The sequence below is a fragment of the Lampris incognitus genome, chromosome 5 (assembly GCF_029633865.1).
Source record: "Lampris incognitus isolate fLamInc1 chromosome 5, fLamInc1.hap2, whole genome shotgun sequence".
Classification (NCBI taxonomy): domain Eukaryota; kingdom Metazoa; phylum Chordata; class Actinopteri; order Lampriformes; family Lampridae; genus Lampris; species Lampris incognitus.
This window is the reverse complement of record NC_079215.1, coordinates 7,174,483-7,201,492: the sequence shown is the minus strand read 5'-3', so window position 1 is coordinate 7,201,492 and position 27,010 is coordinate 7,174,483. Positions and strand designations below refer to the sequence as shown.

Below are 27,010 nucleotides of genomic sequence, written 5' to 3'. Positions count from 1 at the left end.
TAATGGGTTGCTCGGAAACTTATATAAGTAACTGGGAAAGCAGCCAGTACTTATAAATACAATTCAGCCTAATCTCTATTCAGCGGTCTCACCTGTTTTGACGATACAGCCTTGCTTATCATATGCAGACACTTCTGATGATAAAACAGGATGATGCAGATGGAGCTGCAGTACCTCCATATGGTACTTTGCCATGAGTGGGTTTAGAGGAGATGTGACATCTACAGGGCAGACACGGATACGTTCGCAAAGCAGACAAAAGCCTTCACAACATTTCTCACTTAAGAAGAAAAACAAATTGATGTTTTTATATGCCCGCACAACAAAGCATTGATTTTGTAGTTTCTTGGTTTGTTTTGTATTCAAACAAGGGAGCAAGTGCTCTTCAGTTTAGATTCTCTTGGGGTGTCTGGGTGGCATGGCAGTCGATTCCATTGCCTACCAACACGGGGATTCGGGACACTGTTTTACTTTCTTAATTTCCCCTCTTTTATTCTCTGTTTTAGATCCAAAGATCTGCACCCTGACCCCTAACGGTCACTTGGAGCTGGGCGCCATGTCCTACCCTTCAGAGAGGCGAGGCTTTGCCCTGGAATCCAGGAAGACCAGCGTGATGAGCCTGGGCAAGACCAGTCTGGAGAGGCGCTCGTTCTCACTGGTACACACATATACTGTATGCATATACACCCATGCAAAGTCGTGCACACATACACACACACAAGTAGAAGTTGGTAGGCACGAAAGTATAAACACACAGATGCACATACATATACAGACAACACACAACAATCCAAACGTGCATTTACACCGACATATTGGACACTGACAGTCATATATATACACTACCGTTCAAAAGTTTGGGATCACCCAAACAATTTTGTGTTTTCCATGAAAAGTCACACTTATTCACCACCATATGTTGTGAAATGAATAGAAAATAGAGTCAAGACATTGACAAGGTTAGAAATAATGATTTGTATTTGAAATAAGATTTTTTTTACATCAAACTTTGCTTTCGTCAAAGAATCCTCCATTTGCAGCAATTACAGCATTGCAGACCTTTGGCATTCTAGCTGTTAATTTTTTGAGGTAATCTGGAGAAATTGCACCCCACGCTTCCAGAAGCAGCTCCCACAAGTTGGATTGGTTGGATGGGCACTTCTTGCGTACCATACGGTCAAGCTGCTCCCACAACAGCTCAATGGGGTTCAGATCTGGTGACTGCGCTGGCCACTCCATTACCGATAGAATACCAGCTGCCTGCTTCTGCTCTAAATAGTTCTTGCACAATTTGGAGGTGTGTTTAGGGTCATTGTCCTGTTGTAGGATGAAATTGGCTCCAATCAAGCGCTGTCCACTGGGTATGGCATGGCGTTGCAAAATGGAGTGATAGCCTTCCTTATTCAGAATCCCTTTTACCCTGTACAAATCTCCCACCTTACCAGCACCAAAGCAACCCCAGACCATCACATTACCTCCACCATGCTTAACAGATGGCGTCAGGCATTCTTCCAGCATCTTTTTATTTGTTCTGCGTCTCACAAACGTTCTTCTTTGTGATCCAAACACCTCAAACTTGGATTCATCCGTCCACAACACTTTTTTCCAGTCTTCCTCTGTCCAATGTCTGTGTTCTTTTGCCCATCTTAATCTTTTTCTTTTATTGGTCAGTCTCAGATATGGCTTTTTCTTTGCCACTCTGCCCTGAAGCCCAGAATCCCGCAGCCGCCTCTTCACTGTAGATGTTGACACTGGTGTTTTGCGGGTACTATTTAATGAAGATGCCAGTTGGGGACCTGTGAGGCATCTGTTTCTCAAACTAGAGACTCTAATGTACTTATCTTCTTGCTCAGTTGTGCAACGCGGCCTCCCACTTCTTTTTCTACTCTGGTTAGAGCCTGTTTGTGCTGTCCTCTGAAGGGAGTAGTACACACCGGTGTAGGAAATCTTCAATTTCTTAGCAATTTCTCGCATGGAATAGCTTTCATTTCTAAGAACAAGAATAGACTGTCGAGTTTCAGATGAAAGTTCTCTTTTTCTGGCCATTTTGAGCGTTTAATTGACCTCACAAATGTGATGCTCCAGAAACTCAATCTGCTCAAAGGAAGGTCAGTTTTGTAGCTTCTGTAACGAGCTAAACTGTTTTCAGATGTGTGAACATGATTGCACAAGGGTTTTCTAATCATCACTTAGCCTTCTGAGCCAATGAGCAAACACATTGTACCATTAGAACACTGGAGTGATAGTTGCTTGAAATGGGCCTCTATACACCTATGTAGATATTGCACCAAAAACCAGACATTTGCAGCTAGAATAGTCATTTACCACATTAGCAATGTATAGAGTGTATTTCTTTAAAGTTAAGACTAGTTTAAAGTTATCTTCATTGAAAAATACAGTGCTTTTCCTTCAAAAATATGGACATTTCAATGTGATCCCAAACTTTTGAACGGTAGTATATATATATATATATATATATATATATATATATATATATATATATATATATATATATATATATATATATATATATATATATATATATATATATCCATCCATCCATCCATCCATTGTCCAAACTGCTTATCCTGCTCTCAGGGTCGCGGGGATGTTGGAGCCTATCCCAGCAGTCATTGGGCAGCAGGTGGGGAGACACCCTGGACAGGCTGCACAGGACCATATATATATGTGTGTGTGTGTGTGTGTATGTATATATGTATATGTGTATGTGTATGTATATATGTGTATGTATGTGTGTGTGTGTGTGTGTGTGTGTGTGTGTGTGTGTGTACAGTGCATCCGGAAAGTATTCACACCCCTTCACTTTCCCCACATTTTCTCATTAATCTACATGCAATACCCCATAATGACAAAGCGAAAAAGGTTATGTAGACATTTTTGCAAATTCATTAAAAATAAAAAACTGAAATATTGCATGTACACAAGTATTCACACCCTTTACTCAGTACTTGGTTGAGGCACCCTTGGCAGTGATTACAGCCTCAATCAGATCCTCTCGAGCTCTGTAAGGTTAGATGGGGAGCGTCGCTGCACAGCTATTTTCTGGTCTTTCCAGAGATGTTCAATGGGGTTCAAGTCTGGGCTCTGGCTGGGCCACTCAAGGACATTCACAGACTTGTCCCGAAGCCACTCCTTCGTTGTCTTGGCTGTGTGCTTAGGGTCGTTGTCGTGTTGAAAGGAAAACCTTCACCCCAGTCTGAGGTCCTGAGCGCTCTGGAGCAGGATTTCATCAAGGATCTCTCTGTACTTTGCTCCATTCATCTTTCTCTCAATCCTCACTAGGCTCCCAGTTCCTGCCGCTGAAAAATATCCCCACAGCATGATGCTGCCACCACCATGCTTCACTGTAGGGATGGTATTAGCAAGGTGATGAGAGGTGCCTGGTTTCCTCCAGACGAGACATTTAGCATTCAGGCCAAAGAGTTCAATCTTGGTTTCATCAGACCAGAGAATCTTGTTTTTCATGGTCTGAGAGTCCTTTAGGTGCTTTCTGGCAAACTCCAAGCAGGCTGTCATGTGCCTTTTACTGAGCAGAGGCTTCCGTCTGGCCACTCTACCATAAAGGCCTGATTGGTGGAGTGCTGTAGAGATGGTTGTCCTTCTGGAAGGTTCTCCCATCTCCACAGAGGAACGCTGGAGCTCTGTCAGATTGACCATCGGGTTCTTGGTCACCTCCCTGACCAAGGCCCTTCTCCCCTGATTGCTCAGTTTGGCTGGGTGGCCAGCTCTAGGAAGAGTCCTGGTGGATCCAAACTTCTTCCATTTACGAATGGAGACGACTGTTCTCTTCGGGACCTTCAAAGCTGTAGAAATTTTTTTTTTACCCTTCCCCAGATCTGTGCCTCGATACAATCCTGTCTCGGAGGTCCACAGACAATTCCTTTGACTTCATGGCTTGGTTTCTGCTCTGACATGCACTGTCAACAGTGGGACCTTATATAGACAGGTGTGTACCTTTCCAAATTATGTCCAATCAATTGAATTTACTACAGGTGGACTCCGATCAAGATGTAGAAACATCTTAAGGATGATCGGTGGAAACAGGATGAACCTGAGCTTAATTTTGAGTGTCATAGCAAAGGGTGTGAATACTTACTATGTACATGCAATATTTCAGTTTTTTATTTTTAATAAATTTGCAAAAATTTCTACAAAACCTTTTTCACTTTGTCATTATGGGGTATTGTGTGTAGATTGATGAGAAAAAAAAGGAATTTAATCCATTTTGGAATAAGGCTGTAACATAACAAAATGTGGGGAAAGTGAATGGGGTGTGAATACTTTCCGGATGCACTGTATGTATGTATGTATGTATGTATATATATATATATATATATATATATATATATATATATATATATATATATATATATATATATATATATATATATATATGGTCCTGTGCGGCTGATGAGTGCATGGCGCACGAAACAGGCCTGTACTACAATGCATTAAAACTTTTTCTTCCTGTATCTGTGTTGATATTCTGCTCCTCAGTAGTTGAGCACTTATAACACCATTGATGGTTTCGGAAAAAAACGCTGTGTGTATATGTATATATATATATATATATATATATATATATATATATATATATATATATATATATATACATACACACACACACACACACACACACACACACATTACAGATGCAGATGCAATGGGTAAACACATATAAAATATTAATTAAAGCAGACGCATTCATGCACACAGAAATACGAATCGCCAGGTGCTTAAAAAACACACAGATGGACATGCTGATACACAAATGACATACACAGACAGATACACAGTAAGAAAAACAGACATGTGAAGACAAAGATGGACATAAACACGTGCGGACACAAATGCACAAACACACAAGAGTATATGCTATCACATATAGATGCATGTGTATACTATAATACTATAGTGTATGAGGCAGTGTCCATCCATCATCCATTCATCCATTGTCTTAACCGCTTATCCTGCTCTCAGGGTCGTGGGGTTGCTGGAGCCTATTCCAGCAGTCATTGGGCGGCAGGCGGGGAGACACCCTGGACAGGCTGCCAGGCCATCACAGGGCTGAGGCAGTGTCAGTCACGTAAATTATAGTACTGTCCTATTGGATCGTTCACTTCCTGGAGACTTTGTTAAACCACAGATTATCCTCTCACTTTATATTCTCTCTCTCTCTCTCTCTCTCTCTCTCTCCTGTTAATCTGTGTGTCTGCCTGACATGTAATCCTGTTACCTCCACCCTGTTTTCCAGGGGTAGATTTTTGAGAGGAAGTAGAGAGAAAATGAAATAGTATTGTTAAGAAACGGTCTGGGTTCCATTTGCTGTGGCAACATTCATTAATTCAGGGTCCCTCGATTCTGTTTTTCCACTGAGCAACATCAGAAAATAGGGTGACATTGGGGGCAGATGGGGGAGAAAGAGAGAAAGATAAACAGGAAGGCGAAAGAACAGATAGAGAGGAAATGATAAAGGGAGATGGGGACAAATAGGCAAAGACACAAAAAAAAATACTGAGGATAGGGAAGGGTAAAAAGGCCGGAGAAAGAAAAGTGGGATAGATAACAACAAAAATGAGCAGGATAGAGATGCAGAGGAAGCAAAACATTGCAAGGAGATGGTCACCACAAGGCTGTAGAAAGAGAAAAAGGGAGAAAAAAACATGGTAACCTGGGTGTTAAAAGTGACTGGAATATCTGGGATTTCAGGATGTGAGCAGAGCAGGCCGCGGGGGTCTCAGAAAACCTGCCCCTCTCCGAGCTTAGGAAGTCTACTGCTATCAGAAGACACCTGTTATTTGGCAAAGGGGAAACTGCTGAATTAATGAGCATATGGATAAACATTGGCAGCTGTGAATGGTAAATTCCACGAGGGCAATGTTGCCACAAAAGGAAAAATTCCATCCTGATTTCTTTTTATTTCCTGTTTTTTGTGTAGGTGTATTGATATGGCGCCAAAATAAGCTCAAGTATCGTACTAATGCATGTTCACCACAGCCGTTTCCATCCTTTTCGCAAAATCCACCACCATCTGTCCTTCCACATGTCTCTCCTTGACACCATACCTACCCATCACCTACCCATCACCTCTGTTCCCTTCACCAACGTGCCCACTGAAGTCCACTCCAGTCACCACTCTCCTCCTTGGGTACCCTCTCCACCACTTCATCCAACTCAGTCCAGAATTATTCTTTCTCTTCCACCTCACACCCAACTTGCTGGGCATATGCACTGATAACATTCATCAATACACCTTCGATTTCCAGCATCATACTCATCACTCTGTCTGACACTCTCTTCACCTCCAGCACACTCTTGACATACTCTTCCTTCAGAATTACCCCTACCCCATTTCCAGCAAGAGCTAAAGGGAAGGTTTACAAGATGGTTGTGAGACTAACTATGTTATGTGGTTTGGAGACAGTGGCACTGAAAAGTCAGGAGGTGGAGCTGGAGGTGACAGAGTTGAAGATGCTGAGATTTTCAATGGGAGTGACAAAGATGGACAGAATTAGGAGCGAGTATATTAGAGGGACAGCTCAGGTTGGACGGTTTGGAGACAAAGCAAGAGAGGCAAAATTGAGATGGTTTGGACATGTGTGGAGGAGAGATGCTGGGTATATTGGGAGAAGGATGCTGAATATGGAGCTGCCAGGGAAGAGGAGAAGAGGAAGGCCAAAGAGGAGGTTTGTGGATGTTTTGAGGGAGGACATGCAGGTGGCTGGTGTGACAGAGGAAGATGCAGAGGACAGGAGGAGATGGAAACGGATGATCCGCTGTGGCGACCCCTAACGGGATGTGTGTGTCCAAAAAGAGTGTCCAAAATGGAGCTCTGATAAACGGGCAAAAAGGAAAAAAAAGTTAAATATGGAGGAGTGAATAGTTTGGGAGAAGTAGGCAGCAAGGAATGTCTGTATTTTGAAGTTGTTCTCGCCCGGTTCTCGCCAGATTCTTTGCTATCTGGGCGGATTGGCAGAGGGGGTGGAGCAGCGACCGGGACGGCTCGGAAGAGTGGGGTAATTGGCCAAGTGAAATTGGGGAGAAAAGCGGGGGGGGGCAGTATATGGTTCTTACTCATGTTGTTGGCACTGACTCTGACTGGCGTTGATTACATTTCCAGTGGTAAAACATATAATTAGGCCAATCATGCAGAGAGGATTAGACACAGAAACCAGCACCACTCACTGTGCTTACTCTCTGTGGAGTTGTTGTTTAGGGGGTTTGCAATATGTACCGTACTTTCTATCAGCTTGCCAAGTAAAAAGCAATGATTGCATTCATTTTATGTACTGATTTAGGAAGACTGACTACGGATGCTTGGTCTTTTAGCGGTGTCCAACTTCATACTGCAGTTCTGTACTTGCAGACTTGTGAACTGCTCTGCACAACTTCAGCCACCAACTGTTGCCTCTTACATTTCAGAATTACTGTGCCCACACAGTATTGTGAGGCCCCTTAGTTCTTCATACCAAAAACTGATTTGCTGCTCCAGCCCCCCAAACTTTGAAAAAGCCTGATAATGATTTGGTTGTTTGACCCCTGCTCCTTGTTTGTCCACCGTTTTAAAATGTAATATTAAGCTTTATTTTAGAATTTGATTCTGGACTGTTCTTGTTTTGGTGTTTAGCATTTTCCTTTTCAGTGGCCCAATGGTGAGGCACCACAATTTAAAAAGATGCTCTATGAATAATGTTTTACATACTTGCTTGCAGACACGTTGACAGTGGTTGTTTAGGTAAACAAGCCCCATAACACTGTGTAAAAGGTTTAGACAGATGACTTTGGCTGATTCAACCGAGACCTTGTTATGAAGGTATGCTGTCATTTCTAAGATTTGACAACAAATCTTGATGCCTGGGCTCATATTCATTCCAGAACAATCCGTTAAGTCCATCCCATGACACAGCAAGCGTCCGCTCAAGGGTGTGCTTATGAATGAGGAGGGGTGGTTTTCTGAGTGGTTCTGCATTTGAAAGCTTTGTGATAATGGGGGACAGGACAGAAGGGGGCTTTTATACAGTAGAATTCATGCCACGTTTTCTGCGTTGCTTTGTGTGCAAGAGTCTTGCTGTGTTTCCAATAATGATGTGCTTGTTTGTTTGTTTGGTTGAATCCGTGATGCAAGCCCCCTTTGGACGCAAGACAAGGAAGTTTATTTGTGTAGCACTTTTCAAACACCAAGGTGATTCAAAATGCTTTACATACTATTATAAAAATACATTAAATTTGTTCCAAAAAGACATGCAGTCTGTTCCTTAAATCTCCTAGCTCACAACAACAGTCTAAAATCCTTCCATCTGCTTTAATCACAAAGTCCCTGTAGTTGTGAGAGGGTGCATGCAATATTTGATAAAGTAATTTAAAAAAGTAAAAGAATAAAGGCACATGATTATTGCCCCAGCATTAGGCAGGTAGTGAGTTGCAACTCAAGTAAAATAGCTCTGCGCTGAGGTGGTGTAAAACTTGTATGATCATATCCAAAATGTGGGCAGGCACACAAACAAATTGGCAGTCAGATGTAGAGGATACTGGTCTAATTCAGCAAGTCCAGGGATCCCAGTTAACAGCAGGGAGACGAATGTTGGCTAACTTAAAGTCTGTGTATTCAGTTGATTAGGTATTATCTCGCAGTAAAGGATGACGATATCGCATGCACAGCAACACAAACTGAAATCGCAAGCACCACTAATTGAATGGCAAAAAGCAAATATGAATAACAAACAAACTGAGTCAAGTCAGTTTTATTTGTATAGACCAATATCGCAAATACAAATTGGCCTCAGTGGGCTTTACAGCAACACAACATCCTGTCCTTAGACCCTCACATTGAATAAGGAACAACTCCCGAAAAAAAAACCCTTTAACAGGGAGAAAAAAATAAGAAGAAACCTCAGGGAGAGCAACAGAGGAGGGATCGCTCTCCCAAGACGGACACCGTGCAATGGATATTGTGTTTACACAATTTACACAATACAAAATTGAAAGAGGATAACGGAATTATAATGGAATTATAAAATATATGAAGAATATGATGTGCAGGATGCCAAGCAGTGTCCAGACGTCATCGGAAAAGCCCAGGACCCAAGCCATGCAACCACCATCACCATGTAGACAAAAATAAATAAATAAAAATAAAACACATTAGTCACGTCTGTGTGAGAGAACTATATAACACTGAAACAGGATAACAAAATTATATGGATTTATACGATATGTGAAAAGAAAATGTGATGAGGGGGGGATGCCAAGCAGTGTCCAGGTGATGACAACCATCACCATGGAGACCTGGGAGGAGGGCAGACTACACGTGCACACAAGTGAGACTCACATCACACCATTCACACACACACAAGAAGAGAAAGGAGAGGACAGCATTCAGAGAGAGAGAAAAGACGTGAGAGGGGAGAACAGTTTGCAATAGTCAATAATCTATATGCTATAATCTCATCAGCACTACAGTGCTTGGTAAATTCATTGAGACAGAAACCGAACCGCCATGCAGTACAGGTTGTGACGCACTCATCTTAAAGGCAAATAAATGTAGACTAAGGCAAAAAGATGAGTTTTAAGTTTGGATTTAAAGGACTCAACAGACTTGATTGTCTGGCAGCAGCAGGCAGGTTATTCCACAAGAACGAGGCTCGATAGGAAAAGGCCCTGACACCAGCTGACTTCTTTTTAACTTTGGGTACACACAGGAATGTATGGTTGAAAGAGATCAGACAGGTAAAAGGGGGCAAGCCCATTTAGGATTTTGTAAGTGAGCAGAAGCACCTTGAAGTCTGATCTAACATGGATAGGAAGCCAATGAAGGGAGACAAGAATTGGTGTAGTATGGTCAATTTTTCTAGTTTTAGTTAGGATTCTAGCAGCAGCAGCATTCTGAACCATCTGAAGACTTGTAGTACTAGCTTGTGGCAGAGCTGAAAACAGAACATTACAATAATCAAATCTGGATGAAACAAATGTATGTATTAGAGTCTCTGCGTCAGCCATGGACATGAAAGACTGATTTTTAGCTATGTTAAGTAAGTGAAAAAAGGCAGTCTTGGTGATTTCTTTAATGTGCTTATCAAAGGAAAGGCTGGGATCAAATGTAACACCAAGATTTTTGGCTGCCACACTTTGTAAAATCACAGAGTTTTCGATTGTTATTGTTATTTGATCAAATTTGTGTCTGTGTCTAGCAGGGCCAACAGCCAGCATCTCAGTTTTATCAAGATTTAAAAGCCAAAAATTAAGTGGCATCCAATTTTTGACAGCAATTTTTCCCAGATCTGTGCCTCGATACAATCCTGTCTCGGGGGTCCACAGACAACTCCTTTGACTTCATGGCTTGGTTTCTGCTCTGACATGCACTGTCAACGGTGGGACCTTATATAGACGGGTGTGTGCCTTTCCAAATCATGTCCAATCAATTGAATTTACTACAGGTGGACTCCAATCGAGATGTAGAAACATCTCAAGGATGATCAGTGGAAACAGGATGAACCTGAGCTCAATTTTGAGTGTCATAGCAAAGGGTGTGTGAATACTTATGCACATGCAATATTTCAGTTTTTTATTTTTAATAAATTTGCAAAAATTTCTACAAAACCTTTTTCACTTTGTCATTATGGGGTATTGTATGTAGATTGATGAGAGAAAAAAAAGGAATTTAATCCATTTTGGAATAAGGCTGTAACATAACAAAATGTGGGGAAAGTGAAGGGGTGTGAATACTTTCCAGATGCACTGTATATTAAGGCAACACCCCCAGTAAGAATTAGCGAGGCGTGGTAGCCCGTACGTGCCAGTGTTCCCTCCGGTCAGAACAGCAGAAGCGTCAGAAGCGACATTTACATGATAGCTTTGGTAAGATGAAAGAAAATAGAAGAGAAAATATAGATTGCGTGCCAAGTTCAGCTAATTTGCTGTAACTGAATACAAAATGTATAAAGACTGAAATGCACTGAACAGTTGAACAGTTAAAACACTCATTCACACAGATTCCACAGAACTGTCTGTTCCTGTCACTTTCTATGAGCACTTTTAAATTTACATTTTAATGCTGCATTTCAAATCTCTCCTTATAATGGACTGTATGTTTACAGCTTCTTAGTCTTTGAGACTGACATAAATCCAGCCTTTAGGCCCGCCCCACCCTTTGGCAAAGCAGCCAAGCATTTTCTTTTAATTTGTTGTGTTCTGAACCAGTGATCCTGGGTTTGTACCGCAGTGTGGCTTAGAGCCGGAGGACTGAATTATGTCGATGCAAGAGGCAGACACGCTTTATGCAGACGTTCCACTAATATAACAATGTTGTTGAATGAAAACCGCATATCATGAATTTTTACATAAAATGAAAGTCTGTGCAATAGGGTTTTCATAAGGGCCATTGGATCTTGCAAGTCACAGAAAATATAAACACTTATTTTTTAGCTTACAGCGACCCACTTCAGTTCAAACAACAGCAACCGAAAAAGAAAAAAACCCAACTTATTGTGCAGTCCCTCTCAACTGATCTATTTGGTTTTTCTTACTTGGATAGCTCAGGGTTTGCTGTATACTAGATACTTGAAATGCATATGTGTATCCATACAACACTCACTGACCGCTGTTGTTTTTGTATGTTTCAGCGTCACGGTCGCAGTTCCGCTTACCACAATTGGGGACGACCTCTTCCTCCACAGTCTGCATGGAGTCGCAGGTCAGTGGCGAGATTGAGCCCATTAACTATATCAGGACATCGAACCTTTGCTGTTGCTATAAGATATTATCAGCAATTTGAGTAAACCAGTTGATAGATAAATTAAAGCCGCTTCGAGGGTTTTTTCAATGATTATTTTTCAGTCTGCATTTAAATTTGATGCCTCTGGGGGTGTCGAGGTAGCGTAGCGGTCTATTCCGTTGCCTACCAACACGGAGATCGTCGGATGGAGTCCCCGTGTTACCTCCGGCTTGGTTGGGCATCCCTACAGACAGAATTGACCTTGTCTGCGGGTGGGAAGCCAGATGTGGGTATGTGTCCTGGTCGCTGCCCTGGCACCTCCTCTGTTCGGTCGGGGCGCCTGTTCAGGGGGGAGGGGGAACTTGGGGGAATAGCGTGATCCTCCCACGTGCTACGTCCCCCTAGCGAAACTCCTCACTGTCAGGTGAATAGAAGCGGCTGGCAGCTCCACATTTATCGGGAGGAGGCATGTGGTAGTCTGCAGCCCTCCCTGGATCGGCAGAGGGGGTGGAGCAGTGAGCGGGACAGCTTGGAAGAGTGGGGTAATACAACTTGGGAGAAAAAAAGGGGGGAGGGTAGATGCCTCTATAGTAGAACAGACATAAGCAAATGAGCCTCATCGAGAAGATTAGATATTGCTGTAAAATCATTCTAAATGCTTGTCTCCGAGTCAGAGTCCCTGGAAAATCTGGAAAAAAAAACAAATTATGGCACCCAGACGGGATATATAGCCATAATTAGAGATACGTTACCTCATCACTGTATATCTTGCAAAAAGCTGTTTTTCCAGAACAGCACTTCATCTCTTCCTCCTGTCTTCAAAACATATACACCAGCCAGGGTGAATGCAGATCTTTGCAACAAGAGGTGATGCTTATGGGAAATAAACTGCTTCGGTCCATAAGGGTGGGCAAAGTAAACAAAAATCCAAGACGCCTCGTAGCATCTTTAACCAAAAGTATTTTTTTTATCCATACTTAATTAATAATTATTGAAAAGTGAATGGCACCCTTGAGGTGTTGTTCAGCAGTGTTTTGGTTCTGTCCTGTAGGTCTAGCTGGAACAGCCTGGGCCGGAGGAGTTATGGATTAGGTGGGCCTCCTCTGGTGGGGGGAAGCCTCCGTGTGCGCAGCACCTGCTCCCCCTACTCCTACGCCTACCCAGCTGAACAAGAGTCCCTCCTCTCTCATACTCCCAACTATCCTCTGCCGCCACACCATCCTCCAGCACCTCCTCTGCTCTTCTCCAGACGCTATGCTGCTAGGGGGGGCCGTCGAGCGCTGTCCTTAGAGCTCCCAGAACTACTAAGGGTCCCAGGTCAGCCCCCGGCTCACCCGGACCCAGGGAGGAGGAGTGGGTCCGGGACAGGGGCATCTATCACTGAGGGGTCTGGAGGAGGCAGCGGTGGGGGGTTTGACCACCATGATTGTAACGGCAAGACCCCAGTCCTCCATCCACGGCTACTGGCTGAAGTTTTCCCCCAGGTTAATGCCCGCAAGGATCAAGCTAAACTGGATGAGGAGACAGACTATGTGAGTGGTAAAATTGTGCATTTGACCTGGTTTCCCTGTTCAACTACTTGTATAAGATTAGAATCTAGATCTAAAGCACTCAGTAATTTAATTGATGCACATATGCAAATTAGCTAACTTTTTATTAAATTCTAATGATGAAGGTTTTTCATTTCATTAATCCACAACATAAACATGCAAATGATATTAGTTTACTATAAGGTAGGTAATCTGGTCAACTGTAGCGGAGTCACAGGGGTGCTGAACATAGCTGATACACGATTATAGATTGCTCTTCATCGTCTTGTGTTTTGTCTTCATTCTTGTCTCACATATGATTATTCATGGAGTTAGTATGCTTTTTTGATAGCCATATACTGGCATCAGCTTGGTATGCTGGTATGATAGTTAATGTTGATATTGCATACCTTGCAGTAAATAGTCGACCAATTGTGTGTGACTGATTTGATGTGCCGTAATCATAACTTAATCGTCCTATTAAGATTAATTTAACATTTATTTTATAATTGTGTGAAGAAATAACATTTTATCCGTATTAAAAACACATTATAATTTATCGATATTTTAATAATTTAATTAATTCAGTCTCGTGTGTATGTGTATAATGTAATATTATATGTGTAATATATAGTGTAGTATTCGCTCCCGGTGTGGGAAGATGGCGGCTCGAATTCATGTTCGCAGCGGTCTCACCCAGTACTGGTGTGGAAAGATGGCGTTGCAAAGTCATGTTTGTGGCAGCCTCACCCAGTACCATTGATGCAGTGTCTTTGTCCACGTCTGAGTCTAAGTTTTTGTCTTCATTTGTTGGCTGGGAATGCTAGCGCTGGATCGGCTGCGAGAGCTTGGTCTGCGCTGTGGGCCCGGGGACCGTGGCCTTGCCCGGAACTGCGCCTGAGGAGGTAACACCGAGGGCGGTCTGATAGGACACGGAAGTGGGGCAGGCTAAGTTAACTGCTAGCACATGCAGACCAGCAGTTCCGATAACACCGAGGGCCACCTGGTGGCGGCCTCACCTGGCGTTGACTGGTGTTTTTGATGTCGTCGTGTAGAGTGTGGGGAGGTGTGTTGGGGGTGTCTGGCTGGGAGAGCTCACGCTGGATCGACTGGGAGGGCTTGTTCTGCTTCATCTGGTTGCCACGGGGACCGCGACCCCTGCCTGGAGCTGCGCATGAGGAGGAAACACGGAGGGCGGTCTGCGAGGAAGCTAGGCTAACTGCTAACCCATGTAGACCAGTGGTTCCGACAGTCATCCTGGCTGGCGTTTGTTCCCCGGGACAGTGATTTTTTTTTTGATTTGGATATATTTTTTTAGTTTGAATGTGTGTTCTTGAATGTGTTTTTGTCCGTATATTGCACTGCTGTGGGCAGAGGGAAACGGCATTTCTTTTCACTTAATGTGCGGAAGTACATAAGGTGAAATGACAAATTAAGTGTTTCTGATTCCTTACATATATATATATATATATATATATATATATATATTCCGCTCCTCATTAGTTGAGCACTTTTATCAACACCATTGACGGTTTCTGGTGGGGGATATATATATATATATATATATATATATATATATATATATATATATATATACAGTGGCTTGCAAAAGTATTCATACCCCTTGAACTTTTCCACATTTTGTCACGTTACGACCACAAACATAAATATATTTTATTGGAATGTTATGTGAAAGACCAACACAAAGTGCCACACAATTGTGAAATACAAAGAAAATCATACATGATTTAAAACATTTTTTACAAATAACAAACTGAAAAGTGCGGTGTGCAAAAGTATTTAGCCCCCTTTTCTCTGAGTGCAACCAATTGCCTTCAGAAGTTGCCTGATGATTGCTGAATGATCGCATGTTGACTTAATGACTAAATAGAGTCAACCTGTGTGTAATCTAATCTCAGTACAAATACAGCTGTTCTGTGACAGCCTCAGAGGTTTGTTAAGAGAATATTGGGGAGCAAACAGCATCATGAAGTCCAAGGAACACACCAGACAGGTCAGGGATAAAGTTGTGGAGAAGTTTAAAGCAGGGTTAGGCTATAAAAAGATTTCCCAAGCTTTGAACATCTCACGGAGCACTGTTCAATCCATCATCCGGAAATGGAAAGAATATGGCACAACTGCAAACCTACCAAGACACGGCCGTCCACCTAAACTTACAGGCCGAACAAGGAGAGCACTGATCAGAGATGCAGCCAAGAGGCCCATGGTGACTCTGGACGAACTGCAGAGATCCACAGCTCAGGTGGGGGAATCTGTCCACAGGACAACTATTGGTCGTGCACTGCACAAATCTGGCCTTTATGGAAGAGTGGCAAGAAGAAAGCCATTGTTAAAAGAAAACCATAAGAAGTCCCGTTCTCAGTTTTCCAGAAGCCATGTGGGGGACACAGCAAACATGTGGAAGAAGGTGCTCTGGTCAGATGAGACCAAAATTGAACTTTTTGGCCTAAATGCAAAACGCTATGTGTGGCGGAAAACTAACACTGCACATCACTCTGAACACACCATCCCCACTGTCAAACACGGTGGTGGCAGTATCATGCTCTGGGGGTGCTTCTCTTCAGCAGGGACAGGGAAGATGGTCAGAGTTGATGGGAAGATGGATGGAGCCAAATACAGGGCAATCTTGGAAGAAAACCTGTTGGAGTCTGCAAAAGACTTGAGACTGGGGCGGAGGTTCACCTTCCAGCAGGACAACGACCCTAAACATAAAGCCAGGGCTACAATGGAATGGTTTAAAACAAAACATATTCATGTGTTAGAATGGCCCAGTCAAAGCCCAGACCTAAATCCAGTTGAGAATCTGTGGCAAGATCTGAAAACTGCCATTCACAAACGCTCTCCATCTAATCTGACTGAGCTTGAGCTGTTTTGCAAAGAAGAATGGGCAAAAATGTCAGTCTCTAGATGTGCAAAGCTGGTAGAGACATACCCCAAAAGACTTGCAGCTGTAATTGCAGCAAAAGGCGGTTCCACAAAGTATTGACTCAGGGGGGCTGAATACTTTTGCACACTGCACTTTTCAGTTTTTTATTTGTAAAAAATTTTTTAAATCATGATCATGTATAATTTTCTTTGTACTTCACAATTGTGTGCCACTTTGTGTTAGTCTTTCACATAAAATTCCAATAAAATATATTTATGTTTGTGGTTGAAATGTGACTAAATGTGGAAAAGTTCAAGGGGTATGAATACTTTTGCAAGCCACTGTGTATATATATATATATTTTTCCCTTTAAGAATAAGGGTGATGTGCAGAGCTGTAGCAACTATAGAGGTTTTAAGTTGATCAGCCACAGCATGAAGATATCGGAAAGTAGTGAAAACTAGGTTAAGAGGAGAGGTGATGATCAGCGAGCAGCAGTATGGTTTCATGCCACGACAGAGCACCACAGATGTGATGTTTGCTTTGAGAATGTTGATGGAGAAGTATAGAGAAGGCCAGAGGAGTTACATTGTGTCTTTGTAGATTTAGATAACAAATACGACAGGGTGCCAAGAGAGGAGGTGTGGTCTTGTACGAGGAAGTTGGCAGAGGCAGAGAAGTATGTAGGATTGGTGCAGGATATACCGTATATGAGGGCAGTGTGACAATGGTGAGGTGTGTGGTTGGAATGACGGATGGGTTCAAGGTGGAGGTGGGATTACATCAAGGATTGGCTCTGAGCCCTTTCTTGTTGACAATGGTGATGCCACTTTTACTGGGAAGTAGCTTTCCCAGTAGATAATAATGTTGCCCAGAAAATACTGAATTGTGTTGTGCAGAGGGCATTTGCATCATACAAATAATAATTGCACAACAGTCTTTTGTTAAGAATTCACAGAGAAATAACATCCGACACAATCCTCAACGTCCAAAAGACTTATGAGATCGTGTGGTCTGAGTCTTTTTCATTTTGTTGAGTCAACTCATTTATCATTTATCAGTTGTAAAACCATGGCTCCAAACAGTTGCAGACATCTAATGTTGCTGCCGGAGAACATTTTAAATAACCTGAAAACATCTCTCTTTTTGTCCTCTCCTCTCGTTCTCCAGAGTTTGTGTTTCCGTATCCAGAAGATGATGGAGGTATACAAGCCTGACTGGTGTGAAACCAGAGAGGACTGGTCTATTTACCTATTCTCCCCACAGAACAAGTAAGTGGGCAGCTTTAGTTCTGGCCTGTGTAAAATGTAATCTATTTGGTGTTAGATAGATATACTAAATGTAAAACAACAAAACAAAAGGAACCAAAAGAACAAAGAAAAGGTCATTTTGAGACACTGGTTTGGCCATTGCCAAAATTTCCACTTTCCAATGGCAAAATGGGTTATTCAATATAGAAATGAGACATACTTGTGTCTGTTTACTTTTGCTACATACTAACAGTATGTTCTTCCTACTAACAGTGCTACATACTGTTTATTTTCTGAAAACATGTTTTGTATGTAGTGTAATTCTATTGTTTTGTATGTAGTGTAATTCTATTGTAGTATCCTCAGTCAACCAGTGGAAGTGACAGCAAGGAGGCACGACTTGCGCTACTGAAAAATTTTCATTCTATTAACATTTCAATTTTGTGTACTGATAATAGGTTCTAGTAGGTACTATAGCTAATGTATGGGTGTTCAGATACAACTGTTGTGTTGGCATTATGTAAAAAATGTCTTAAAGCGAAGGGCCAATTACTCATATAGAATTGAAATCACATGGAAGGTCTCTCAAGTTCAGGGAGTGGTGTCTGTGATGGTCTCTTAATAGTTTCTAGAGATTGAAATGTAGCAGCTTGTCATTGTTGACACATCATTTTAAACTTCCCTCTGACCTTTGACCCCCCCTTTTTTGTATCTGTTAGGATTATTATTATTATTTTTCTGCCCTAAAAGTATCTGGATCCCAGAAACCGTAACAGCTATAGTTCCATCTCCTCCCAGTGTGTCGTGCCTGGAACAACTTCGCAGGGAGGTGCCCAGGAGGCATCGTAAATAGATGCTCGAACATCCTCAACTGTCTCCTTTCGATGCGAAGGACCAGCGGCTGTACTCTGAGTTCCTTCTGGATGTCTGAGCTCCTCACCCTATCCCTAAGGGTGCACCCAGCCACCTGGCGGAGGAAACTCACGTCCGCCGCTTGTATCCGCAATCTCGTTCTTTCAGTCACTACCCAGAGCTCGTGACCATAGGTGAGGGGTTGAACAAAAATGGACTGGTAAATCAGGAGCTTTGCCTTCTGGCTCAACTCCCTCTTAACTACAATTATCTGGTACAACGACTGCATGACTGTCGCTACCACCCCAATCCGCCTGTCGATCTCCTGCTCCAATTTATCCTCACTCATAAACAAGAACCTGAAATACTTGAACTCCTCCACTTGAGGCAGTAGCTCACTCCCAACTCGAAGGGGGCAAACCACCTTTTTCCAGGAGACAACCATGGCCTCAGACTTAAAGGTGCTGATCCTCATCCCAACCGCTTCACACTCGGCTGCAAACTACCCTAATGCATGCTGGAAGTCACAGCTTAATGAGTCCAACAGAACCACATCATATGCAAAGAGCAAAGATGCAATCCTGAGTTCTCCATCCTGGACACCCTCCATCCCCCCAACTGCGCCTTGAAATCCTGTCCATGAAAACCATGAATAGAATTGGAGACAAAGTGCAGCTCTGGTGGAGTCCACACCCATTGGGAATAAGCTTGACTTAGTGCCAAGAATGTGGACAAAGCTCTCGCTGCTGTTATACAGGGACCGAATGGCTTGCAGCAGTAAACCTGGGACCCCATACTCCCGCAGCATCACCCACAGGACACCTCGGAGAACACAGTCATAAGCCTTCACCAGATCCACAGAACACATGGAGACTAGATTGGCAAACTCCCATGATCCCTCCAGTATCCGTGTGAGGGTGAAAAGCTGGTCCACTGTTCCACGGCCAGGATGGAATCAGCATTGTTGCTCCTGAATCTGAGGTTCAACAATCGTTTCCTGTCTCATTTCCAGCACCGTGGAGTAAGCTTTCCTAGTGAGGCTGAGCAGTGTGATACCCTGACGGTTAGAACACACTCTCCGGTCCCCACCACCACCCATGTCTACCACTCCACAGGCACTGTCTCTGACCTCCAAGCAACATTGAAGAGACATGTTAGTCATGACAGCCCAACAACATCCAGAGCTTTCAGCATTTCAGGGCAGATCTCATCTCCTGGTGCCTTGCCACTGCGGAGTTTCCTAATTGTCTCAATGCCGTCTGCCAGGGAGACAGGCGACGATCCCCCCGAATCCTCCGGCCCTGCCTCCTCAGTGGAGGGCGTTTCAATCGGATTTATGAGCTCCTCAATGTGTTCCTTCTGCCGTTCGACTATATCCTCAGTTGAGGTCAGAACCTCCCTGTCCCTGCTTAGAACAGCCTGGATGAGGCCCTGCCTCCACTCCTTAGTCGCCTGACTGTTTGCCAGAACCTCTTTGAGGTTAACCAAACCCCGACCATACCCTAGCTTTTGCTTCCGCGACAGCCATCACCGCAGCCATTTTGGGCTCCTGGTATAGCCAATTCCAGAGTCCCCTGGGCAAGCCAAGGCCCCAAATGCTTCCTTCTTCAGCCCAATGGCTGCCCTCATTGATGGCATCCACCACCAGATCCTTGGGTTTCTGCCACGACATGCACTGATGACCATCTGACCACAGCTCAAAGCTGTTGCTTCAACAATGGACGCTTTGAACAGGGTCCATTCCGACTCCATATCCCCAACCTCCCTCGCGATCAGGGGAAAGCTCCTCCAGAGGTGTGTGTTGAAGACCTTCCGGACAGGGTCCTCCCAAACATTCCCAGTTCACCCTCACTCTACACGCTGCCTATTGTTAAAACATTGTGTTCATTATGCGCAATTCATGACTCGCACAAAGTCCAACATCAAAGCACCAGTCGGGTTTAGATCAGGTAGACGGTTCCTCCCAGTCACCCCCCCTCCAAGTTTTCCCATCATTGCCAAAATGAGCGTTGAAGTCTCCCAGTAGAACTACAGAGTCCCCAAATGGTACTTTCACTAGGACACTTCCTGGTGCCTCTAGGTGGTTGGGTACTCCAAGCTGCCATTTGGCATGAATGCCATCACGACAGTAAGAGATTTCCCCCGAAGTCGCAGTCGCAATCTGAAGTCGCAGTGAGGTGACCCTCTCATTCACTGGGACAAACTCCAACACAGCGGCACTCAGTCGGGGGCAAAAAAAGTAGCCCCACACCTGCTTGCCGCCTCTCACCCTGGGTAACACCAGAGAAGCAGAGTCCAGCCCCCGTCCAGGAGTTTGGTTCCAGAGCCAAAGCTGTGTGTAGAAGTGAACCCGACTATATCTAATCCGCATCACTTGACCTCCCACACAAGCTCCTGCTCCTCCCCCTAGGCAAGCAAGTCCAAAGACCCTGGGAAAAGCGAGGTGTTTCCCAACTTTATCTGGAGAATGCATAAGTCCAGTTTTCTGTGTCGTTAAGAAGACGCCAGCTTTGTTGTGGTTTATTCACCACAAGAAACCTGGCATCATTGATCTTCTAGTTTCTTGAATGACTCGCTGAGCTGAAATTGTTAAACATTTCAGGGCACTTTTCTCCAGACAGTATTGAAGTCAAACTGAAGGTGTGTGTGTGTGTGTGTGTGTGTGTGTGTGTGTGAGTGAGTGAGTGAGTGAGTGAGTGAGTGAGTGAGTGAGTGAGTGAGTGAGTGAGTGAGTGAGTGAGTGAGTGAGAGAGAGAGAGAGAGAGTGAGATGTCCTGGCGGCCTGTCCAGGGTATCTCCCCGCCTGCCAATGAGTGCTGAGAGCAGGATAAGCGGTTCGGATAATGGATAGAAGTATACTGTGTGTGTGGATATGTGCCTATGTATTTCTAAAGTTTCTTGTGTGTATGCAAATATGAACCATATCCCTGAGCATGTCTGTTTCTTTGTATGCTGAATGTGTGTCTGTCTGTGTTGTTTTATTTCCCTCTTGCTGTCAGCTCCTGGCTCATAGGAAGAAAAAAAAAACCCCAGACAACAACAAAGAATACACACACACACACACACACACACACACACACACTGGTTCACTCACTCAGCTGCTCCCTGGGCGCTGATAACCACTTTAGGGGAGCTGGACCCAGGGCTGTGTTTTGGCGCAGTGGCAGGTGCCATCTGTCAAGCAGGGAAAGGAACAGGAAGGGTTCTGTGTGCAAGCGTGTGCTGTTCTTTCTTAATGTGTGTGTTTGTGTGTGTGTAAATCAATGTGTGTGTGTGTCTGTGTGCCAACAGTTTGTAAAGTGTGTGTTTTTGTGTTTTCGTTCATGCATGAGTGTTTTCTGTTGTGTTTTCTTTAATGAATGAGTCTGTTTGAATGTGTGTACTCGTAAGTGCCCCCCTGTAGATTAAATCAGAAGAGCTGGACGTAGGAACAATATCAGGAACGGGGCAAATACAGCTTCTCTGTCTCGGGGGTGGGGTGGGGTGGGGGGGATAAGTACCCATCCCACCTGAGCTGGATGCAATCAATAACCGGGGACGGGGTTGCCAGATTTGAATCGATTGATGAGAGGACAGTGTTGCCAGGTCTGGCGGAAGTAAAAAAAAAAGACAGATTAAGTTATTGATTCTCACCCAGTGAGCGGGTGCAGGAGTGGGTTTGTTCGGGTCTGTTTAGGCCGACAGAGCAGAGGAGGAGGTATGATTAAACAGGAATTGAGAAGCTGTACTTCTTCGAGCCTTCGGCGCTGAGGATACGACAACTGCTTTCTCTAAGATTGTACATTAGTCTCACAGAATTTGTGTAGTCTGGTGGAAATTTTGAATGCATATATATTTCCCAACAAATATCTCTCGCTGTTGATGGTTGCTGTTAAAAGAGTCCATCTTCCGGGGTGGTGGGTCTTGCTGTTATTGCTGCCCCTGCAGAATGGTTGCTACCGTAAGATAGCCGGATATCATGACCCCATTGATTCTTCCATAAACTCAAATCAAAGAAACATGCATGTGTTTCTTGTAAAAGCTAAAAGTCTGCATTGAACCATCTGCGGTACAGAAAAGTAGCTTTGCGTTTCAGTGCATCATGAACACCCCTGACAGTAATCGAACATTCAGATAAAGACATAAAATAAACACTTAACTTTATAGAGTTTAGTGTAAGTTGTAGGTAGTTACGTTTTATGCAACTCGGGGTTACCCTCCCATTGTGTATTTAGCTGAATAGACTAACTTTGGTCACTAACATGCCACAATATAATAAGAAGTTACTCCTGAAAAAGGGAGATCAACTATTACTAGAGGAAGAGGGAAGCTGAGCCGGAAGGCAAAGCTCTCAATTTACCAGTCAATCTTCGTTCCAACCCTCACCTATGGTCATGAGCTTTGGGTAGTGACCGAAATGGTGAGATTATGGATACAAGCGGCTGAAATGAGTTTCCTCCGTAGGGTGTCTGGGCTCAGCCTTAGAGATAGGGTGAGGAGCTTGGACATCCGGAGGGAGCTCGGAGTAGAGCCGCTGCTCCTTCGCGTCGAAAGGAGCCAGTTGAGGTGGTTCGGGCATCTGATTAGGATGCCTCCTGGGGGCCTTCCTTTGGAGGTTTACCAGGCACGGCCAACTGGGAGGAGACCCCGGGGTAGACCCAGAACTCGCTGGAGGGACTACATGTCCAATCTGGCCTGGAAACACCTTGGGATCGCCCGGGAGGAGCTGGAGGGTGTTTCTGGGGGGAGGGACGTCTGGAGTGCCCTACTTAGCTTGCTGCCACCCCGACCCTACTCCAGAGAAGTGGCTGAAGATGAATGAATGAACTATTACTATTACTCCTGAAAAGGGAGATGAACCACATGACTTCGAAACAAGAGACTCATGGAAATAATAAACATTTAAATAATCACCTCAAATGTCCTTACCTGGACTTCACTCAAGTCTGTGTTCCCGGATTTGGTCGGAATACTCTCCCGTTGATGATCACCTTCATACCCGCAAAGAACGCCACCTTGGCCTCCTTCCGGGCAGCTTCCACCACTGGCCATAGGTTGCTGCGAGTGTCCAATTCAGCTTTGGTCCGGTCATCCTTGAATCTCAACTTGTGGGTTTTCAAGTACTCACAGCCCTTCGCCTGTTTCCATATAAGGTCCTGTGTGGTTCTGTTGGTGAACTGGATGATTCTGGGTCCCTTGCTCTGCTCCTTGGATCCCAAACGATGTAAATAAATAAAAAGCTATTGTGTAAATTAGCAAAAGTGCAAACACAAGGATGAGAACCAATATATAGAATGTTTTGGAAGTGCTAACATAAGTTGACATATGTTTTTATCCATGGCACCCTAACGTGATCTGTGCATTTGTTTTTAGTATGGGTGTCCCGGGTGTTAGGTGAAATGTACATACTTCACTTGATACAGTTGCATTTTGTGCCTTCATTAGTGTAAGCCAGTGGTGGGATGAAATTATACCCAACTTAATATTGTCTAAATCCTCAAAACAGTTTTAATTTTGTCATATTTACTGTACTTACAGTATTGTGACTCATCAGTTACTAGTTAATTTGCTGTTAATCTCAGAGAGCGATGATTGTGTGAGCCTGAGTTCACTGTTGTGAGGGTACATCATGAACCTACAGGCAGTGTGTGACAGGCTTGTTCATTTGAGATCAGATTAGCATCACCGTTTCCTAAACGGGTCAGCCAAGATTCAGTTCAATGCATATGTAGTTTATCAGTACATTTACTGTTTGAGTCACCTCTTTCTTGGTGGTAGTCACCTGAACACTGTGTGAAACCAGGACTCTACAGACTGTAAGGATAAGCTTCTCAGTTGTCCATTTTTATTTCCGCGGGAAATGAGGAGGAACCAACATTTAGTTTGTTGTTTCAGCATGGTAGGTAAGAAGTGAAACGCTTGAATCTGATTGGCTATTGTGGGCTTCCTGTATCGTCTAAAAATTCAGCATTTCTCAACTTTTTGCCAAAAACGCTGAATCCCCCCCCTCCCCTTCATTGCTCTCATAGAAAATGAAACAAGTCCGTCGGCCTTTAGAGTTTTTTTTTCTTAAACACATTATGGCATGGGGCGTTTGGGTAGCGTGGCAGTCTATTCCGTTGCTTACCAACACGGGGATCGCCGGTTCGAATCCCCATATTGCTTCCGGCTTGGTCGGGCGTCCCTACAGACACAATTGGCCGTGTCTGCGGGTGGGAAGCCGGATGTGGGTACGTGTCCTGGTCGCTGCACTAGTGCCTCCTCTGGTCATTCAGGACACCTGTTCAGGGGGGAGGGGGAACTGAGGGGAATAGTGTGATCCTCCCACGCGCTATGTCCCCCTGGTGAAACTCCTCATTGTCAGGCGAAAAGAAGCAGCTGATGACTCCACATGTATCGGAGGAGGCATGTGGTAGTCTGAAGTCCTCACCTGATCGGCAGAGGGGGTGGAGCAGTGACTGGGACGACTCGGAAGAGTGGGGTAAATGGCCAGGTACAATTGGGGGAGAAAAGCGGGGGGGGGGACATATTATGTCATATTATCATCAGCATTCATTATAAAGTATGTTACTTGCTGAGAATGCTTAAATGTATTTTGCTAAGTGAGGAATTTAACAGGTTTTAAGTTTTGTTCGCCTAAAATTCAGTCACCGTTACTGTTGAATTTAATCCACCTTTCTATCCCTTTTCCCCTGTCTGTCTGTCTGTCTGTCTGTCTGTCTGTCTGTCTGTCTGTCTGTCTGTCTCTATCTGTCTGTCAGGTTCAGACTGCTCTGTCGGTCCATTATAGCTCATAAACTCTTCGACTATGTCGTTCTGGTCTTCATCTTTCTCAACTGCATCACAGTGGCCCTGGAGAGGCCAAAGATTTTGCAAGGCAGCCTGGTAAGACAAAAAAAGTTACATTATTTCACCCGTGTCCCTCATTTGGTCACTTAATGATGTGGCTAACAGCCCTGGATGATGTCTTACATGTTGTTCGAAACAAGTGACAACCAATCTGAAGCCTAATATCTCACAGTAAATAAACGTTCCTTTCACAATAAATACTAAGCTCTCAGTGCTATTTGTTTTGATTTCTCAGCATTTTTTTCATTGACTAAATCAATGAATAATTTCCATTTTGTCGAAAATATCAAATTAAGAGCAACTCTCACTACTAAGAAGCTCAAAGGTGAAAAAGAAACACGGGGTCAAAACAAACCCAGAATCCTGGTGGGAATAATGGGGGAGCCAGGCGGACCTCAACAAACTCCTCTAAAATTATATCAGATATTTTGGGTGTCTCTGAAATAGCTGTTTGTTGTGCAGCTCTTTTTCAGTTGTTATTGTCGTCAAATTTTGCAATTCTGTCCTAAACAGACAACACTCAACTGTACATCCCAGTAATGCAAGATAACCTGTTAGGGACACCAAATAAAATGGCCGACACTGATAACGATATAAGATAAATGATTTAACCTGAAATGAATATCATGTCCATTTATCTAGAGTTGTGTGTTATTACAATAATTAAATGCATAATAAGCTGATCTCTGAAAATGTAATTCCAAAAAGGCAAAGATGAAAAAGCTTTTATAAGCATGATACGACATTCGATTCTTTCCAGAGGACGGTATTCCAAAAAAAAAATCCTGGAATCCAGGCAGTAAGATGTCAATAGTGAATGCAAAACACTCAGTCGGACTTGTCACTGTAGAGTTTTTGTTTTTTGTCCCCCCCCCCCTTTTCTCCGAATTGTACTTGGCCAGTTACCCCACGTTGCCGATCCGGGGAGGGCTGCAGACTACCACATGCCTCCTCCCATACATGTGGAGTCGCCAGCCGCTTCTTTTCACCTGACAGTGAGGAGTTTCACCAGGGGGACGTAGTGCATGGGACGATCACGCTATTCCCCCCAGTTCCCCCTCTCCCCCGAACAGGCGCCCTGACCGACCAGAGGAGGCGCCAGTGCAGCGACCAGGACACATACCCACATCCGGCTTCCCACCTGCAGACACGGCCAATTGTGTCTGTAGGGTTGCCCGACCAAGCTGGAGGGAACATGGGGATTCGAACCGGAGATCCCCGCGTTGGCAACAGAATAGACCGCCACACCACCTGTACGTGCTGTAGAGTTTTGAAATACCACACCCAGTGATGGAATCCCAATATGGAGAGTTTGGGTTGGGTTTTTTTTTCTTGTACTTGAGCTGGTGTATTATACTCTCAGTAGATTGAAGAATCCTGTTATAGGTGGTAAATTGAAGGAAAAGTGAACCCGTGGTAAGAACACAGAGGATAGATATTAATATGAATTAACAGTTGAAAATAACGAGTTTATACAACTAAGCTATCCATCTCTGCAGGTCCATTTTTACCTAGGATTGATGATTTCGCAGGCCACCCGGGGAAATTTCCCGGACCGCTCGCGTAAAAAAAGTGGCAGCATGTCACGTTGGCACAGCACATGGAGAGTAAGGCTTAAAGGAATGGGGTCCCAGGTCATTAAATCAAAAATGTTTACCCCATTTTCCTGCGCTAAAGGATACTGTTAATCTAATTCATACACTGCCTCCTGTGTTACTTTCTGCCATCTTGTCTATGGACGCTGCTGCTCTCTTCTGTGTTTAATATTGACACTGGTGGAGTTTACTCAGCATTCCGCTCATGTGATGAGGCAGCACAGAACATAACGCCCTCAAGTGGCAGTCAAACGGTGGTACAACGTCGCTCACAACTTTCTGATAAATGGGGGGCGTCCAGGTAGCGTAGCAGTCTATTCCATTGCCTACCAACACGG

The 27,010-nt window shown here is 43.9% G+C and overlaps 1 protein-coding gene across 1 annotated transcript in view; it reads left to right on the top strand.

The window, feature by feature from the left end:
• The window catches only part of LOC130112376 (voltage-dependent T-type calcium channel subunit alpha-1I-like), a 356,487-nt gene that overhangs the window by 236,105 nt on the left and 93,372 nt on the right, over nt 1–27,010 (top strand). The window contains exons 15-19 of the mRNA XM_056279712.1: nt 507–658; nt 11,640–11,710; nt 12,783–13,263; nt 17,318–17,418; nt 24,990–25,113. Coding sequence (XP_056135687.1) covers nt 507–658; nt 11,640–11,710; nt 12,783–13,263; nt 17,318–17,418; nt 24,990–25,113 — 929 coding nt within the window. The remainder of the gene's footprint in view (nt 1–506; nt 659–11,639; nt 11,711–12,782; nt 13,264–17,317; nt 17,419–24,989; nt 25,114–27,010) is intronic.